The sequence below is a fragment of the Doryrhamphus excisus genome, chromosome 7 (assembly GCF_030265055.1).
Source record: "Doryrhamphus excisus isolate RoL2022-K1 chromosome 7, RoL_Dexc_1.0, whole genome shotgun sequence".
Lineage (NCBI taxonomy): Eukaryota > Metazoa > Chordata > Actinopteri > Syngnathiformes > Syngnathidae > Doryrhamphus > Doryrhamphus excisus.
The window spans coordinates 10,680,755-10,701,427 of NC_080472.1; the positions used below are offsets into that span (position 1 = coordinate 10,680,755).

At 40.4% G+C, this 20,673-nt stretch overlaps 1 protein-coding gene across 4 annotated transcripts; it reads left to right on the forward strand.

Annotated features, from left to right (window-relative positions):
- Positions 1–1,069: 1,069 nt before the first annotated feature.
- ak7b (adenylate kinase 7b) lies at positions 1,070–19,898 on the forward strand. 4 transcript variants are annotated; one of them, XM_058077196.1, is made up of 18 exons: positions 1,074–1,700; positions 2,881–3,015; positions 3,087–3,195; positions 5,379–5,473; positions 7,183–7,293; positions 8,634–8,717; positions 9,077–9,165; positions 10,560–10,650; positions 10,998–11,075; positions 12,685–12,834; positions 13,705–13,833; positions 13,914–14,025; positions 15,138–15,266; positions 15,535–15,600; positions 17,432–17,629; positions 17,715–17,914; positions 19,213–19,374; positions 19,445–19,898. In XM_058077196.1, exons 1-18 carry the CDS (start codon positions 1,581–1,583, stop codon positions 19,472–19,474), a joined length of 2,088 nt encoding a protein of 695 aa, XP_057933179.1. In that variant the 5' UTR covers positions 1,074–1,580; the 3' UTR covers positions 19,475–19,898. The 4 variants fall into 4 exon arrangements, with proteins under 4 accessions (XP_057933182.1, XP_057933180.1, XP_057933181.1 ...); XM_058077197.1 differs by lacking the exon at positions 19,445–19,898 and having other exon boundaries at positions 1,071–1,700; positions 17,715–17,910; positions 19,213–19,368; XM_058077198.1 differs by lacking the exon at positions 19,445–19,898 and having other exon boundaries at positions 1,071–1,700; positions 17,715–17,910; positions 19,219–19,368.
- Positions 19,899–20,673: the final 775 nt, after the last annotated feature.

A 20,673-nucleotide genomic window follows, 5' to 3' on the forward strand; every position in this document is an offset into this window, starting at 1 on the left:
TGCTGGATGGGTAGCCAAGGCGTGACATAGCAAGCAAAATGTCGAGATATTTCCTAACCAATCAAATCACCAAATCACCTCCTCTGTTTCAGTTTATGAAGAAAACATCCCATTTTTGTATATTTCATGGCAGCAGGTCAATGTTCTGTAATATTAACATTAAAATGCTGTAATTTATTGACTTTTTTAATAAATCATTGATTTGCACTTTGTATGTATTATAGTAAATAAATGACTTTGAAAATGATGTCTTTTATTTGATTGCTTTATTTAACGAGTGCCTGCCTGTTTATTTCTGTGCAGACACAGTAATGACACACATACGGTACTGGATATGGCAGTGATTTTCAACCACTGTGCCGCGGCACACTAGTGTAGTAGTGTACTCTTTACATTAGTGTCTAGCTACAATAGTTTGTTTACTTTTCGATATTTATTTGTATCTCTTATCATCCTGCTGGTGGAACACCGGACCAGCTCCACACACTGGCAAAGGTACCGGAGGCCGCGTGGGACTTACCAAGCAGTCCACAAGGAGGGCGCCCTGGGGCGGGGGCTGAGGCAAGACCAGAGATGGAGGACATGTTAGCATATCACCAGGTGAAGGTACTGTTGCCGCACACCTACCTGTCTATTTGAGTCTTTTAGTCACAAATGAGATCTGTTTATTTGGAAGTCTCACCATTATATTTAACATATTGTTATGATATTGACTGATAATCTTTAGTTTACATGGAATATAGTTGAACACTACTATTTATGATAAGAATACAGCCCATCAGATTCCGCCGTCTGACCGCTCGGATAACAATGTCAGTCATGGTGTCACAATAAGAAACCCCCAAATCATCACACAACAACGCAAGACACAAATAAAAACAGATAAGACATTTTTATTGGTTGAACAGAACAACAATGAACAAATACGCGACTTCAAACTACAAACTGAAGATCTATTTACATCGACTGTGCCGCAAAGCACGTTGGGAACCAGGAAGTGTTCCCTGCGACGCTACAATATTCTGTATAATATTTGGATCGATCTATCACCTCTCTGCCTTTGTGGTGTGACAACAAGAAAACCCAAAACCTTCACACAACAACGCAAGAGACAAATAAAAACAGACAAGACACTCATTGGTTGAGCAGAACAACAATGAACAACTACGTGACTTCAAACTACAAACTGAAGATCTATTTACATCCACGGTGCCGCAAAGCACGCTGGGAACCAGGAAGTGTTACCAGCGACGCTACAATAATAATAATATTTGGATCGATCTATCACCTCTCTGCCTTTGTACTTTAATTTATCTTCTGTATACCGTAAGACGAAGTGTACATACAGGAAAATATAAAATACATGGTTATTTTTCCCAACGTGTCCTGACGCAAACCAAAGGGGAAACGTCACGGAAGTAAAACGAGTTAATAGTCTCGGCATACCTTTGCCTTCTTGCACCACTCTTCTTAAACTATGGATTAATTAATTTCCTGAGCAAAAGCCACAATTAACCCGTGTTTGACTCTCTTAATTAAGTAACCTCCGGATAGCGGAAACGACCGGTTCCTTGGTAACCATGGCAACGGAATACAGACATTGGCGGAAGTTCGCGACGAAGATGGTCAAAGGAAAACGGGCGCCGAGGCGGGTTTTTATCAACGCCGTAGATTCCTATGCATCAAAAAATATCGCCAAGGTAAATCCACTTGTATAATCTAACCCATATAGAAATCCATGGCGACACTTTAAATATGGCCTTCAATTCGGTTTGTGCAACTCGTCACTCCGGACGACCCAGGCACCACTAAAAGGTTCCCAAGGCCTCCTATAATTATTGTCATAAATTAGCTGAGACATGTAAAATGTAGTCTTGTTACTTTTTCACTTAAAAGCTCGTAAGCACGGTTGTCTTAGTTGGATAGCAGCAACGGAGCACGCTGTGACTTCCTGATCGGGGTAAGCTTCAAAATAAAAGCCCAACAAATAACCAGGAGTTTACTACACCAGGCGAAAGCTGTTTGTGATTATTTCTCTGTTACGCAAAGGTTTTGAAGTCGGCAGTTTATTTGCTATTCAAATTAGCTTTGGATTTTTCACACTTCACGTTACAAGTTGATGTCAGTTCATGTACTGTAATGTTTAATTACATTTACCCAAGAAGCAAGTACTGTTCAGATAACTAATTGTTTTTTTTTTTTTTAATATGAATATGATATGATGCAATGGGGCCTTGGTTAAAGGATCTGTTGCAGATCCAACTAACCAAAGAAATGTTCCCATAGAAAGTCAAGTAATGCCGTGTAATCCCTGCAGAAAAAAACAACATAGACCAGCATACCTTGTGTTTTCATGCTGGTTTGATGGACCAGCATAGACCAGCATAGACCAGCATAGACCAGCATACCTTGTGTTTTCATGCTGACATTTTGATTTGATGGACCAGCATTGTCCTTGTCCAGAAAGTGTCACTCTCGATGCTCTGCCAGGTTGATAGGACTGTGATGCGGGAACTGGAGTAGTATGTGCACCCCACCCGTCACATCTATACCTTCCCTTTGGGCTGTAAAATTGGGATGTCCCAGTACGGTCCTTCAGTTTTGAGTCCTTCAGCTGTGATATAAACATCGCTGTTGTCCTAAAATGTGGCTTGATCCAAGATGGCGACATAAACAAACCAAACCCAAGCCAAGGCCAAACTTTAGCAGCCGTTAACCACGATACTACTGTATATGTAAATATATTTCTGGGAAATTATCCTGGGTTTGAGGGTGTGGTTTTCCTTTCAGCACAAAAGGTTCTGTATTAATTGGAAAGTGGTAATTGGAATGGAAATGATTGTCGAATGTCAACTGCGTTGACGTGTTCCTACTTGACAGTGCCTTTCCAAGCAAACGCTTCAATCCGGTGCGGTGGCTGACAAAGAGGTTGGGAAAGTACAAAGCTATCCGGTCGTTGGGACCCTAGCTGAGGCTTCAGAGGAGGACACGTCGTATTTGCTGGAAGCGTACATGGTAAACATTTCATCAACACACAAATCTAACCATAACTGCTGAAAAACTACAGCTTACTTTTTGTCTGGAAGCAACTGAGTCGGGACGTGATTCTTGGAAAACTTCTGGAGTGTGACATCGTCATCTATAATATTACCCAGCATCCTGAGCATGTGGACGAGGCCAGCTGGGCTGTTTCAGGTGGGCAATTTGATTGATAGATGGTCAAATAGGTAAAATTACACTTTTTACATGTAAAGTGTGAAAATAATACCAACTTCCAATTTACTGGTGGGTCTATGTGCCCACCTTCTGTGACCGGAAGAAGAAGTGGCTGCAGCGAGCTAAAAGCCAGGGTTGCCAAGTCAATGTCCGACACAGTCAGGGAGTGACTTATTCCAATGTAGCATCCAGCATCCTTTCCAATCACATGATATAATCACCCATGCGTCCATATTCTTCCTCCCTCCTTTATTAGACCCACCGTGGTAATGCAATTTCCATCAAGTACAATTCCTTATTTACATTTTCGTAGTTTGAACATAGAAAACTTGTTTACAACATGGATAAGAAACTAAAAAAATGGCCATGAATTGAAAAAGATGACTCTGAGGTTGGAAAAATCGGAACAGAAGATGGATGAGCACGTTCGAACCCTAATGAAGGAGATGACAGATTTGAAAGACGCATATAAAAAATTAGAAGACTCAGACAAACATAAAAAAAGAAAATGAGGAGAAAGACAAAATAATTCAGGAGCTGAAAAATACAATCGACGACATGGATCAGAATACAAGGATGAACGACATAATAGTGACGGGGCTGAAGATCAGACCCAGGTCTTATACCAGGGCAGCCAGGAACAGCAAGGAAAGACGAAATGAAAGGTCAGAAGAAATGCTCACACTAAAAAGATGCTTTGATGATAATAGATTGTCATTGAACCTAAATAAAACTAAAATCATGCTGTTTGCTAACAGCAGAAAGGACACGCACCAGCAAATACAAATAGACGTGTGGACATTGAAAGGGTGAAGGAAAATACATTTCTGGGGATCACAATAGATGAAAATATGAGCTGGAAACCTCATATTACAAATATACAACATAAGGTGGTCAGAAATATTTCAGTATTGAACAAAGTAAAATTTGTTCTCAATCAGAAATCACTCCACACTCTTTATTGCTCTCTGGTTCTACCATATCTTACTTATTGTGTGGAAATATGGGCTAATAACGATAAAAGCAATCTTCACTGGCTAAATGTACTGCAAAAAAGGTCAGTAAGGATAATTCATAATGCCACCTACAGAGAACATACTAACTCCTTATTTGTAAAATCACAAATACTTCAACTTGCTGATATAGTTCATCTTCAAACAGCTAAAATAATGCATAAGGCTAAAAATAAGCAATTAGCTAAAAATGTCATCCAATACTTCTCTACAAGAGAGGAGAAATATGATCTCAGGGAAGAAGTACATTTGAAACACTTCTATGCTAGGACTACGTTATGCTAGCCATAGCATTTCAGTATGTGGAATCAAACTATGGAATGGATTGAGTAAGGAAATCAAACAATGCACAACGATGAGCCAATTCAAGAAACAATACAAGCAGTTGATTAAATTAAATTAAATTAAATTAAATTAAATTAAATTAAATTAAATTAAATTAAATTAAATTAAATTAAATTAAATTAAATTAAATTAAATTAAATTAAATTAAATTAAATTAAATTAAATTAGGAAAGCAGGAAGTGAACAAATGTAACAGTTAGTGATTGTAAAAGTACCAGATGGAGGGGTAAGATTTAATAAGCTTTGCTTCTTCCTACTCCTTTTGGACATGTGGAACTGGGAACTGATTATGGGATGCACTCAATTGGAATCTGAGGCATGTTCAAATGAAATCAAACCATTACATTCTAAATACGGTTTGTAACATTATTAGAGCCTTCTAGACATGACCTAACACCCCTATAGTCACCTTTACACTCATTTTACCAAATGTAGACACAAAATAATACATATTAGACACAAATAAATCGTAACATAGACCCAAACATAGCATGAACAGCTCAGCACTTCTTCTTTGGCTCTAACCAAGCCTGCAGAACGCCGCTGCCCTCTAGAACCCGCATTTTAAAACAGCAGCTCAGAACTACACAATTCACCCGTCTTTAAAGAGACATTACTGACACAAATACAAATAAATATTTCATGTTTTTTCTGCTATTTCTACTTGACATTCCGTATCTTTCTGTGAAATTCTGAAGGATTTTGGACTTTAAACTTGGAGAATCAGCAGGGGACCAAATCATTCTTTCCCCCACCGTATATCCAACATCTTAAAGGGCTGTTTTCTGTTTTGTGATCTTGCAGCCCTCCACAGTAAAATATCAAGTTTTACCCGACCAAAGATGTTCATCCTCATCTCTACGGTGATGACGTGGGCGTGCAGCAGGGCAGCCAATTCGGTAAATATTGACAATACATCACATGCACGTTTCACATGTCATAGAAATGCAGTACAGTCTGTTCACCTGAAGGTAAATGCTAACGTTGCCATAGTAATGATGTCATTCTGGGGTTTCTGGGCGAGGATGTGGATGCCTTTTTAAAATGCTATTTAACATCGAAAACTACTGGATTGCTGTTTTTGTCTGAAGCTTACGGCAGTTGAGATACATCATGAAGACAGTTGGTTGAACAGAGCAGAAAATGAGTCCGTATCGGAGTTCAAAGGCAGACAGATTGGCAGATAACCCGTAAAACAATGGAATAGAACATTGTATTTTGAAATAATAGCCGCCAAAGGCAACAGTGCAAACAAGGCTGGGCCCAAAATGGAGCCTTGAGGCACACCACAACCAAGTCTGGCCGCTTTTGAGTCAAAGTGGCCCACAGTGGCAGATAAACGAGACCGGAATCACAGCCAACCTCTAAAGGATGGTCACATGATCCTAAAATGACAGCCAATCGGGAAGTGAGCTGACTGAACAAGGATAGCCAAAGATGCCAAACAAAGGATAGCGACTGGCTCGTGCAAAAAGTTGTTTTGTCTCACTCCTGTTACTTCTTTGTGCATTTTGAAGCTCTACTTAGAACAGGGGTCTCAAACACGCGGCCCTAGTTTGAGGCCCCCCCCTTGATATGAAAGTTTAATGTTAGTGCGGCCCGCGCAAGTTTGATATGGATGCCGTATGGTATCATGTACCCAGAAAAAATTATTACGTTTGATTCATGTTCATGTTAAAGGTTAAATAACTGTTAATAGTTATCCTCCCTATCCGTGTGGAAGTGGTAAGTTTTTGGCTATTTAAGTTTAAAGGAAATAACTTGAAGGCTACCGTTTAGGTCGCTAGCTCTCTAGTTTGCGAGTTAGCATGTGTCTCAAGACCCTGCAGTTGCGCAATATGTTGTAAATAAAAAGTATAAATGTGACTATAGTCGTGTTTTGTCATGTCTACAGGGCTCTAATAATGCTTTGTTCATTTTAATCTGAAAAAAAATCATTTGTCTACCCACCAACTGTGCTTTCTTAAGTTTTTATTATTTGCCCTTTTATTATTATTATTATATTTATTTATTTATTATTGATTGATTTTCTTTATTCTTGATTTGTTTATTTATTTTTCATCTTATTTTGTGCAGAAAAATAAAAAGTAAGATATTTGAGAACAGTGGAATGTTTTATCAGAGCTTTTCTTGTAGAAAATTGGAACCAAAGCAAAGTTTATTCATTTTTCTGTTTTTAATAAATGCGTTTTTTGTTTTTTTTTGGAAAACCTGATGCGGCCCAGTCTCACCCAGACCCTAGCTCCAGTGGCCCCCAGGTGAATTGAGTTTGAGACCCCTGACTTGGAACCTTCTTAAGATCCAACTGTGCAAAATGTAAATTCTTGCAAATGTTTGACCAGAAGTGTAGCTTAAATACTGTAAATGGTGTGTTCATGGACTTCTTCTGTGATAGCAAACAGAAAGAAAGCTTTACAACGCTTCTACATTTTTACTTCAGAACTTTATTGTTCTGTGTCAAACTTCTGAAACCAAACAAATAACATGGTTGTGAAGGAATCGCCACCAGTCACAGGACCACCAGTCCTGTAATAAAATAAACTTGCTGCAATTATGTTATTGCAATTATTTTTTTTGTTTTTTTACCTTCCCTTTTATTTTGTCACAGGGTGAGATGGAGCTCCCGTTCACTGACGATGACTTTCGAAGAAGACAAGCCCATCCAAACTTCAAACGACACTATGAATTGGAGAAATTGGTGGCCAAACTGGGCAAGACTGTATGTTATGAAATTCCTTCTTGCATTATTTATTCCATGGAATGCTGCATGCATTGTGACCAGCTATGATGATTTTTACTTCATACCCCCTTAAAATGTACGAGCAGGCCATAAGTTTTATTCCAGGTTTAAAGTAACAAAGAATGACAGCATGGAAACAAAAACCCAGGAATAAAATGAAACAAAAGCTATAGTTGGGGATGTCTGTTGTTGGCTTTTTTGCCGAAAACCGATATTGTCCAACTCTTAGTTTCCCAACACATACGTACACAGCATTTTTTAAATATCACCTACAAAATCCAATACCGATATTGCATTTTTATGATGATATCGCTAGTTATAATAAATAAATGTGTATTTAATTTATTAGTATTTGATCCCCTAGTACAGGGGTGGGCAAACTTTTTGACTCGCGGGCCGCATTGATATAACAAAATTTCCGGGGGGGGCAGACTATATATTTTACACGTAACAGTCCACCTGGGATTATTGTATCTGTAAAATTGTCATGCAATCTGCTATTATTATTTATTATTTTATATTTATATTTAAATATTTTAAAAATAATAAAATATTATAATAATTAAAATAAAATTAAAATAATAATTATTATATTATTATTATGTAAAATATGCAAATATAACAATATTATTATATATAATTAATGTAATAATTAGCATCAATATAAGAAATATAATAATCATAATAGTTATAATAATAATATAATAATTATTATTTTAATTTTTATTATTATTATGTGCTTGTGTCTCTTTTTTCAGGAGCACTTTGTAAACAACAGACCATGTCAAACAACGAAATTGATACAACCATCAAAAGGTTGGCTCAGGCCATGATGCCAGGTTGTATGTTGAGTTTAAATTAAATACTTTTGAAAGATTGGGCGGGCCGTATTCAAACACTTGGCGGGCCGGATGTGGCCCCCGGGCCGTAGTTTGCCCACCCCTGCCCTAGTACCTGGTAGGGCGCCCTTCATGACAAGCATAGAGGTTGTTTCCAACATATGATGACATTAGTGATCATCCGCCAGTTTATTCTAATGAATAATTATGTAAGAAGGCTATACAGGCTGGTTCATTGATAATGAAAACTACAGGAACATAAATGTTACACTTACAAAATCAGCATACTTCCCCATTCTACAGTTTCTATTTTCCATGATGTTATCAAGATGATTTTTCCACACTTTATGCCGTTTAATTTAAAAAAATGATGTTTATAATCTTGGAAGTGATTTTAGGATGGGTGTGTTTCATATCCTTGGTAAAGAGCAAGACCACTGCCTCAGTTTCCGCCTCTCGTTCTTGTCGCTGTGCTTTTAGGACAGATCATCGTTTTCCACGTATGTTGTGGCGTCGGGTCTTCAGTACGGAATGGGGGAGCAGATCCTTCATCTGTTTTTCAAGGTGAGAGTTTGTCCCAATGCAAAGTGGCTTCTGGTCAGATTCTTTAAAATCACTCCAACTGCCTTTTTACGTAGATTTAATATTTAATAGAAATGCTTCACTTTCCGTTTTAGATTGGGTCTAATTGCTCAGTTCACTTTCAGTCTAATAGTTTCTCACATAGCACAACACTCACAGTATGGGAATACTCATGGAAAAGTATTCCCAAGTTCTCCCAAGCTGCCAAATCCCATTTTGACGCTTTACATACTTTGTCATGTCGGATGCCAACGAATCAAACTACCCTAAAAACGGACACGCCCTGACGGGACTGGCAATAATAGGAGGCGTGTTTAATTCCATTCCATTCTGGATTATAGACGTCGTGGATGGGACAAGACAAGGAAATACCCGTCTTTGGAGAGGGCAACAACATTGTTCCTACTATTCACATCCGTGACCTTGCAAGGTGAGGGACAAGAACACATTCACCTTAAAATGATAGAAATGGACGTGCACTCCATGAGTACATTTGGATGGTCGGTGGACATGACAGGACATCCTTTTGGACTGGGAGAGGAAGTGAGGAGAGCAGGGCTCAAGTTCAGGTGGAGCCAAAGGGAGCCAGGCCCTCCATTTAAAGACGGTCAATTCATCCAACTGGCGGATCTGTGGATCCGTGGAGCTGAGGATCCGTGGATCTGAGGATCTGTGGATCTGTGGATCCGAGTATCTGGATCTGAGGATCTGTGGATATGTGGATCTGAGCATCTGTGTATCTGTGGATCTATGGATCTGTGGATCCGAGGATCTGTGTATCTGTGTATCTGTGGATCTATGGATCTTTGGATCCGAGGATCTGTGGATTAGAGGATCTGTGGATCTGTGGATCTGTGGAACTGAGGAAATGTGGATCTGTGGATCTGTGGATCAGAGGATCTGTGAATCTGTGGATCCGAGGATCTGTGGATCCGAGAATCTGTGGATCTGTGAATCTGTGGATCCGAGGATCTGTGGATCTGAGGATCTGTGGATCCGAGTATCTGTGGATCAGAGTATGTGGATCCGAGGATCTGTGGATCCGAGGATCTGTGGATCCGAGAATCTGTGGATCTGTGAATCTGTGGATCCGAGGATCTGTGGATCCGAGTATCTGTGGATCCGAGAATCTGTGGATCCGAGAATCTGTGGATCTGAGAATCTGTGGATCCGAGGATCTATGGATCTGAGAATCTGTGGATCCGAGGATCCGAGGATCTATGGATCTGTGGTTCTGTCGATCCGAGGATCTGTGAATCTGTGGATCCGAGGATCCGAGGATCTATGGATCTGAGAATCTGTGGATCCGAGGATCCGAGGATCTATGGATCTGTGGATCTGTCGATCCGAGGATCTGTGAATCTGTGGATCCGAGGATCTGTGGATCCGAGAATCTGTGGATCCGAGAATCTGTGGATCCGAGGATCTGTGGATCTGTGGATCCGAGGATCCGAGGATCTGTGGCTCTGTGGATCTGTGGATCTATGGATCTATGGATCTTGTTGCTTATTCAATACATCCCACAACTGTACATTGTTTGTTTTGAGCAAAAGCAAAATCCAAAACAAACATCTGTGTGTGTACAGGGAACTAATATCAAAGCAAATACATAAATAAAGGTGATCCAGACAGTATATAAGTTCCCATGGATACCAGCAATAATAAATACAGCAAGTGTATTGCTCTTACTTTTTGCTTTCCTGCATGACAGGCAGAGGCATGTACAAGTACACCGATATGTTGTTTTTTTTAAATCTGGCTGAGTGTTGCATTCTGACGCGTGTCAATGTTGACGTAATCAGTACGATACTATTTTCATTCAAGTGTGGTTCAGAAAGTAATCGAGCTTCAGCCCAAACTCCATTACGTGCTTGCTGTGGACTATTCCAACAACACCATGGAGGACATCGTTAAGGTTGGTATCACCGATACGTTCACCATGCTAACCTTTGCTAAACAGACTACTTCTAGATTTGCACCCCCACCCTCTTCCCTTCATACAGTAGTCACGTCATCAATCGCACAGGATTTTCAATCACCGGGGATGTCCGATATCAGCATAAATGTGATATCATTTGGCATTTTGGCAAGGTAGATGTCTGACTTCTGCATCTGGTCCCAGACCGACCCTGTGGTTGACATGTTTCTGCTGCTGTCAAACATCCGTTATGGCAACCCGTTGTTTCACACGTTGACTGTAACGAAATGGCTCATCAGTCACGTTTTCAGAGACATTGACGTCAGATATTTGTTTTTCATCAGGCCATTTCCGGAGCACTTGGACCAGGGAAGATCCAGAAGAAGCCCTTTGAGGAGGTCTTCCTACAGCAGGATTTCAGTGTAGGTCACAACCAACATTCCAACATTGAAGTACCTTAAAAAAGCAGGGAATGAATAATCTGCAGATTCATGGTTTTTGCTATAATCTTAACATCGGTTTGTGTTTACCTTGACTAGAACAACTGGTCCCATTCGCATTGTTAAACCTAGTTTACATTGACTAGAATAACTGGTCCCATTCACATTGTTACACCTAGTTTACATTGACTAGAATAACTGGTCCCATTGGCATTGTTAAACCTAGTTTACATTGACTAGAAAAACTGGTCCCATTCACGTTTTTAAACCTGGTTTACATTGACTAGAATAACTGGTCCCGTTCGTATTGTTAAACCTAGTTTACATTGACTAGAACAGGGGTCGGCAACCTTTACTATGAAAAGAGCCATTTCACCCACTTGCCCACTAAAGAAAAATAGCCTGGAGCCGCAAAACGTTGTATGTTTAAAACAACATTGGAGGGAAAAAAAAGACGAGTTGGAGTACTCTTGCTAGTACTGGAGATAAACTTTTGTTTTTAAATGAGCTCTAATTTATTTTTTAGAATCGTCAAATAACTCATTAATAATAATTAATAACTCAAATAACTCAAAGTATTACTCATTTCCCTTCATGTTAACCTGTCAGAGAGAACTGGATAGCATCCTGTCTGCTCATTCAGTCACCAGTCAGAACTCAGTCAGGATGCATTCATGGTCTCACACAAAGTTGGATTTTTGTAAACTCATAACAAAGACGTGCATTTTCACCACACGGGTGCTAAAAAATATTCAAGCATTGCAAAGGGAGCCGCAACAAAGAGGCTGGAGAGCCACATGCGGCTCTGGAGCCGCGGGTTGCTGACCCCTGGACTAGAATAACTGGTCCCGTTCGTATTGTTAAACCTAGTTTACATTGACTAGAATAACTGGTCCCATTCGCATTGTTAAACCTAGTTTACATTGACGAGAATAACTGGTCCCATTCGCGTTGTTAAACCTAGTTTACATTGACGAGAATAACTGGTCCCATTCGCGTTGTTAAACCTAGTTTACATTGACTAGAATAACTGGTCCCGTTCGTATTGTTAAACCTTGTTTACATTGACTAGAATAACTGGTCCCGTTCGTATTGTTAAACCTAGTTTACATTGACTAGAATAACTGGTCCCGTTCGTATTGTTAAACCTAGTTTACATTGACTAGAATAACTGGTCCCATTCGCGTTGTTAAACCTGGTTTACATTGACTAGAAAAACTGGTCCCATTCACGTTTTTAAACCTGGTTTACATTGACTAGAATAACTGGTCCCGTTCGCATTGTTAAACCTAGTTTACATTGACGAGAATAACTGGTCCCATTCACATTGTTAAACCTAGTTTACATTGACTAGAATAACTGGTCCCGTTCGTATTGTTAAACCTAGTTTACATTGACTAGAATAACTGGTCCCGTTCGTATTGTTAAACCTAGTTTACATTGACTAGAATAACTGGTCCCGTTCGTATTGTTAAACCTAGTTTACATTGAGTGTTGCATTAACTGGTCCCAAAACTGAGGTTTGCCAACCGACTGGTCGGTGATCCGCGTGTGTTCTGTTGCTTTTTATGTTGTCATTTATTCTTGACAGATCACAGAGATTGATTTAATGCACGTCAACCTTTGCATGGAAGCTGCACATCTCAAGGAGCTGTTTTCTCTTCGCTGGTTGTGCGAGTTTGGCCTGGTGGAGAACATAGAACACGTCGTGGAAGAGTTTCGACAGATGAGGGGACTGGTGGTATGTACTGGTTAGAAGTCAAACTGGGCATCCGCATACACTCGCTGTTGGACCCTTATATGCGTTCTTATTTCTTATTATTCATTCATTCATTTTATACCGCTTTTTCCTCACGAGGGTCGCGGGGGGTGCTGGAGCCTATCCCAGCTGTCTTTGGGCGAGAGGCGGGGTACACCCTGGACTGGTGGCCAGCCAATCACAGGGCACATATAGACAAACAACCATTCACACTCACATTCATACCTATGGACAATTTGGAGTGGCCAATTAACCTAGCATGTTTTTGGAATGTGGGAGGAAACCGGAGTACCTGGAGAAAACCCACGCACGCACGGGGAGAACATGCAAACTCCACACAGAGATGGACGAGGGTGGAATTGAACCCTGGTCTCCTAGCTGTGAGGTCTGTGCGCTAACCACTTGACCGCCGTGCCGGCCATTTTGTCTTATTATTATTTCTTATTATTATGTTCTTATTTAGGGGTGGCACGGCAGTCAAGTGGTTAGACCTCACAGCTAGGAGGACCAGGGTTCGATTCCACCCTCGGCCATCTCTGTGTGGAGTTTGCATGTTCCCCCCGTGCATGCGTGGGTTTTCTCCAGGTACTCTGGTTTCCTCCCACATTCCAAAAACATGCTAGGTTAATTAGCCACTCCAAATTGTCCATAGGTATGAATGTGAGTGTGAATGGTTGTTTGTCTATATGTGCCCTGTGATTGGCTGGCAGCCAGTCCAGGGTGGACCCCGCCTCTCACCAGCACCCCCGCGACCCTCGTGAGGAAAAAGCGGTAGAAAATGAATGAATGAATGAATGAATGTTCTTATTTAGGTCCGGTTAGTCCATCTCAAACCCCCTGTTCTCCTCCCAGCCAATTCGGGTGTGTGTCCTGGGTCCTCCTGCAGCGGGTAAGACCACGTTGTGTCAACAGATTTGTGATCATTACAAGCTGCATCACATCCAGCTGACTGAGGCCGTCGCTGAGACAATGGCGCAACTGGTTAGGCCGTCTCTTTGGATTAAATGTGTACCTCCATCCATCACGTATTCAATCATGCTAACATCCTGTGTCCTTCTAAGGAACATATGGTGAGGAGCACTATTTCGGAAACGGAGAATGAGGAGTCCCCATTAGCCACGGAGGCTCAGGAACTCCTGAATATTTTCAAGGACAATCTGGAGCAGAATGGAGGTACAGACTCGTGGGTCAATGAACTTTGTATTGTAGCGCTCTACAGTAGATTTTGTTTTAATGCATGTATCCAATAGGATAGTTGACATCAAACGCACCATTTAGGAAAGGAAAAGTGACTTTTCACTTTCACATTCAAATTGTTACTTCTGTCAATTTCATACTTTTTCACTCGCGGGCCAATTTGGGTTAAAACATTTGGCGGAGGGGCCGTTTATATACAGGTTGGCATCAAGCAGAACTACATACTTGCTCACGGTGCAACAAAACGGAAACACAACGCAGCCGCAGCAAGTGAACACATCACATAAATGAACAACAAAGCGCTAAACATACTGTAGCATGTCACCCCCAAGGCATGCTGGGTAGTCCAGCTGCACAACAGTATGAACTAAGAGCAATACAACGTTTCCAAATACCCACAAGGCATGCTGGGTAGTCCAGTTGCGCAACAGTATGAACTAAATGAACAATAAAACAATGAAATTAAATAATAATTAAAAAAAATCTAAAAATTGTTGAAAATGAAAATGGTAATATTAATAATGATTACAATAATGGTAATAATAATAACAATAATAATGGTCATAATGATAAAGATTATAACAATAATGGTAATAATGATAATGATAATAACAATAATAATATTACAATGATAATAATAAGATAAGACAAGATAGTTGAATACAAATGTAAATAATGGAAAGTTATATTTTGATTGATGTCAGAAATGCACTGTAATGTTTCATTTATTTGCCCAAATAAAAAAATTGAAAAAAAATACAATAAAAAAATAACGTTTCCAAATGCCCCCAAGGCATGCTGGGTAGCCCAGCTGCACAACAGTATGAACTAGGAGCAATACAACATTGGATCTCAAGAGTATGTTAACTCCACTGTTTACTTCCTCAACATATTTTGCAATATAGCAAAAAATGTGACACACAGCAAAACGTTGGGAGGCACAGTACCACAATGCCATAACGCCATAATGCCATAAAGCCATAATGCCATAACGCCATAACGCCATAACGCCATAACGACCTCGGCCATTATTGCAATAGGGTGTTGATATGTATCCGTGTTGTGTTTACGTTTGCTTTGCTCCTAAGGGATGTTGGATGACCATCTGTTGGTGAGGGTGGTGGTGGATAAACTGATGACGAACCCCTGCAAAAACCAGGGCTTTGTTCTTGATGGATTTCCAAAGACATACAACCAAGCCAAGGAGCTTTTCCACGGTAAGAACATCAAAGATGGCTGTTTTAACCTTTAACCTTTTCAAAACATTGGATGATTCTGTAGCAACCAAGGCTAAACAGCCAACAGCTATACTGTATTTATGTCACCCCGGGCGCCACTTCCTGTCCCTGCTTTAATGTTGTCATGTGTGGGAAATTGTAACCCAATGTTGCGTACCGAATAAATATGATCCCATGTACCGTTCCATATACCTTGTTACACAGATTCACATGCACATGAATAAATATAATATATTTCTTTTCTTAGTTGAGGAGCAGGACTACGAGGGAAAAACATCTCCTGTTTCCTTGTACAACAAGAAGATCATGCCAGGTTTGACCCTCACAAATGATGTAGTCTTACTGCAGGAAGGTCCATTTGCACTGTTGGCTCTGAAGGAGGTTCTAGGATGAATTGGGAGAGAGGCAAAACTATTTCTGAGGGAGCATTTTATAATAATAATAATAATAATAATAATAATACATTTTATTTGTATAGCGCTTCTCAAAATACTCAGACACTTTACAGCAGGGGTCTCAAACACGCGGCCCGCGGGCCAAATGTTCTTTGTTTCATTTTTCATTTTCTTTGTTCATCTCACCCAGACCCTAGCTCCAGTGGCCCCCAAGTAAATTGAGTTTGAGACCCCTGCTTTACAGAAGAATGGAGTTGAATAAAAACAAGTAAACAGAGTAAAATATAGGTTAAAATACAACATTGATTGGTTAATACACAGTTAAAACATGAGCAAAAGTGGGGCGGGTATAAAAAGTTAGACATTAAAACCAGATTTAAAGAGGTGGGTTTTTAGTTGTTTTTTGAAACTGGGAAGGTCAGGGCAAGCACGGAGTGAGTGGGGCAAAGAGTTCCAGAGGGTGGGGGCAGCGATGGAGAAGGCTCTGTCTCCCCAGGTTCGGAGCTCGGTCTTACAGGGGAGTGCCAGGAGGTTGGAGTCTGAGGAGCGAAGGGGACGCGGGGGATTGTGTGGATGGAGGAGGTCTGTGAGATATGGGGGGGTCAGATCGTGGAGGGCTTTGTAGGTTATGAGAAGAACTTTGAAGTGGGTGGAGGTGAGGTTGTGAATTTATTGTAGTTTGTTGAGGGTTTTGGAAGGTGTACCGTAGAGAATACTGTTGCAGTAGTCCATTCTGGAGGTGATGAATGCATGGATCAGGGATTCAGCGGCAGAGAATGTACGTAAGTGATTGACGGAGTCGGGCTATGTTCTTAAGATGGAAGAATGCAGTCCGGGTTAACTGTTTGATGTGGGGTTCAAATGAAAGGGTGGGGTCCAGGAGGATACCAAGGTTGCGGATGAGCGGGGATGGAGTGAGGGTGGCGCTGTCAAATTGAAGATAGAAGTTATGGGTGGGTGTTGGGATGTTTTTGGGACCCATGATTATAATATCTGTTTTGTCACTGTTAAGTTTAAGAACATTTTATTCCATCCCAGTTTTGATATCAGCTAAGCAATTGGTGAGGGTGGAGTAGATGTTGGAGTTGATGGAGGTGGTAGAAATGTATAGTTGAATATCATCGGCGTAGCTGTGGAAATTGAGGCCATGTCGACGGATGATATTGCAAACAATAACGTGACAACTCTTCATCAGCTGGTCAAAAGTAAAAAAAAAAAATAGAGATAGAATTGTGAAAAGGATTCCATAATGAGTGGCTACGCCATTGAAACATGCGGTGGGCATGCTGGATGCCAGTGGGAGGTCACCTGTCACTCCAAGGGGTGAAGATGGCTTCACGGAGGGCATCTGATGTCTGGAACTGATGTCCACCTTGTGTGAATTTTGGCGTCTAATGACTCATCTGATGAACGGCTGATTGCAGTTGAATGGTCGGTTATACCGAATGTCTTCTTCCCATGTCTACATTTTAAACTGTGAAGCTCAACTTGCAACCTCATTAAGTAAAACAGTGCAAAATGTCAATTCTTGTAAAATTCTACTGTCGTTTTCTTGTTAAATTACATTTTTACCAAGTACCGCCGGTTTCAAGTGGCCCCTGTGTCACACTTTGGACACCCCGACTTGTTGTGTAGTTCAAGTAAAAGTACCTTTTGATGCCGTATGGTTCTATAAACCTGATTATTGCTAATTATCTGTATTACTGTGTTATAGTACTTACTTGTACGGCTTTCTTGTGTGTCTTGCAGAGTTTATTTTGTGCCTGGAAGCGTCGGATGTCTTTCTGAAAGAGCGGGTGATAAACCTCCCTGAGAAGTTGGTGCAGGAACACAAGTACGAGCACGAGAACTTTCTGCAAATGCTAGTCAAATACAGAGAGAAAAACACGGAAGAAGAAACGGTTGTTCACTACTTTGAAGAGCACGACATCGCCCCTTTGATCCTCGGTAATATTTCCTTCTGGAAAACTCAACACTCCCGTGAAGTACTGTACTGTACTGTACTGTACGTGTATCCCGTTCATTTCGACAGACGTAACCAATGTGAATGCACCTGACAGCCAATTGCTGATGCACAGCATCTGTGAAAGAGTGGGCCCGCCCAGAAAGTACGGACTGAGCAGCCAGGACGTCGAGAAAGAGGGGATGCATGAAGATACCCCCGAGGAAGCAGCAAGGGAACAGAAGGAGATGGAGGATGCCCTGCAGAGATCTGCACATTGGGAGATGTGGGTAGGAGGCTACCTCTTAAATAATACACACACTGCCGCTGGTCTAAGGAGAATAGGATAAAAATAGAACTAGATAACTAGTTTTTTTTTTTAGCACAGGTTTTTTAAGTTTTTACCCCCTTAGGCGTCTTGGTGGCATGCACAGAGGTCATGTATTTCTTGTAGTTGGTCACCAGGGGTTGATTTTGGCCCCCTCTGTACGGATAGGGTCCAGTCTTTTTCTACCACAAGTTCATATACTTTTGGAAAAATGTTGTAGAGTGAAGCTGGGAAATGGCGAGGGATGATGTGTACAGGGGACGGGACCAAAAGTCGTGTCCAACTACAAAACATGTCTGAACCCTAAGCTTGCCAAAAAGTACTAAGTCAGGTCTTAGCAGAGAATAAAATACTTATTTTACTCAATCAGATAAATGTAGTAATTCATGTTTTTTTAAGCTGATAACCGCTAAATCAGGGGTCTCAAACACGCGTCCCGCGGGCCAAATGTGGCCCGCAGGACACTAGTTTGAGGCCCGCACCTTGATATGAAAGTTTAATGTTAGTGCGGCCCGCGCAAGTTTGATATGGATGCTGTATGGTATCATGTACCCAGAAAAAATTATTACGTTTGATTCATGTTCATGTTAAAAGGTTAATCGTTATCCTCCCTATCCGTGTGGAAGTGGTAAGTTTTTGGCTATTTAAGTTTAAAGGAAATAACTTGAATGCTACCGTTTAGGTCGCTAGCTCTCTAGTTTGCGAGTTAGCATGTGTCTCAAAGACCCTGCAGTTGCGCAATATGTTGTAAATAAAAAGAGTATAAATGTGACTACAGTCGTGTTTTGTCATGTCTACAGGGCTCTAATAATGCTTTGTTCATTTTAATCTGAAAAAATCATTTGTCTACCCACCAACTATATGTGCTTTCTTAACTTTTTATTATGTGTCGTTTTATTATTATTATATTTATTTATTTATTACTGATTGATTTGTTTTCTTTATTCTTGATTTGTTTATTCATTTTTCATCTTATTTTGTGTAGAAAAATAAAAATTAAGATATTTGAGAACAGTGGAATGTTTTATCAGAGCTTTTCTTGTAGAAAATCGTAACCAAAGCAAAGTTTATCCATTTTTCTGTTTTTAATAAATGCGTTTTTTTTTTTTTGAAAACCTGATGCGGCCCAGTCTCACCCAGACCCTAGCTCCAGTGGCCCCCAAGTAAATTTTGTAAAGTTTGAGACCCCTGCTCTAAATAAACCAAAAAAGATGGCTTGGTGATCAGGAATTAACCACATGCTTTATATGTTTGTGCAAGACGAAGACTTTAGAGGAGAAACGTCAGTGGGAAGTACAGCAACTGGAGATCCTGACTGCCCCCATGAAGAACTACTTAATGGACATGAACATCATCACCACCTTGTCTCAGGGCTTGATTGCCTGTGGCTCCGCATGGCCAGATGATCCCATAGACTTCCTGGTAATCACCTCCTGACGAATATTTAGCCGTGTATCCTTGATTGAGTTGGTGCTTTTGGGTCTCGTTTCAGGCTGAATATTTGCTGCAGAACAACCCCTGACACTTTTTGTGTCCACAGAGAAGGTAGACACACTGAAAGTTCCAAAAAGACAATGATGACATAATCAGCCAAATAATTGGTGACTCAATCTATCATGATTACATGATAGAGTGAAAACAGTTCAGTGTGGAAGTGGTCATTTTTTTTTTGCTTTTTAAGTTCAGAAGAAATACATTTGAGACTACCTGGTGAGCTTCCCAGCTGACAGCCGCTCCAGCATAATATCTGTGTAATGTCTTGTAAACAGTGAATAATAGGATTGTAAAAGTGACCATAGGTGTGTTATTTCATGTCTATGGGCCTCTAATAATGTTATAAATTGTATTTAGAAAATCATAAAGAGGTTTTCTATGCTTTTAACTACAAAAAAATTAAACTGATTAATAAATGTACTGTAGTGGGGTGTGGAAGCAATAAACCAATAAACAAGGGATGACTGTGTGTATGTACAGTATATACATATACAGTGCATCCGGAAAGTATTCACAGCGCTTCACTTTTTCTACATTTTGTCATGTTACAGCCTCATTCCAAACTGTATTAAATTAATCTATTACCTCAAAATTCTACACAAAATACACAAAATTATGACAATGTGAAAAAAGGTTTTTTTGACATGTTTTGAATTTATTAAAAATAGAAAACAAAAAAATCACATTTACATAAGTATTCACAGCCTTTGCTTAATACTTTGTTGATCCACCTTTGGCAGCAATTACAGCCTCAAGTCTTTTTGAATATGATCCCACAAGTTTAGCACACCTATCTTTAGGCAGTTTTGCCCATTCTTCTTTGCAATAAGTCTCAAGCTCCATCAGGTTGGATGGGAGACGTCTGTGCACAGCCATTTTCAGATCTCTCCAGAGATGTTCCATCGGATTCAATTCTGGACTCTGGCTGGGCCACTCCAGGACATTCACGGAGTGGTTCTGAAGCCAATCTTTTGAGATCTTGGCTGTGTGCTTCGGGTCGTTGTCCTGCTGAAAAATGAACCTTCGCCCCAGCCTGAGGTCAAGAGCGCTCTGGAGCAGGTTTTCATCCAGGATATCTCTATATATTGCTGCATTCATTTTTCCTTCTATCCTGACTAGTCTGCCAGTTCCTGCTGCTGAAAAACATCCCCACAGCATGATGCTGCCACCACCATGCTTCACTGTAGGGATGGTATTGGCCTGGTGATGAGCAGTGCCTGGTTTCCT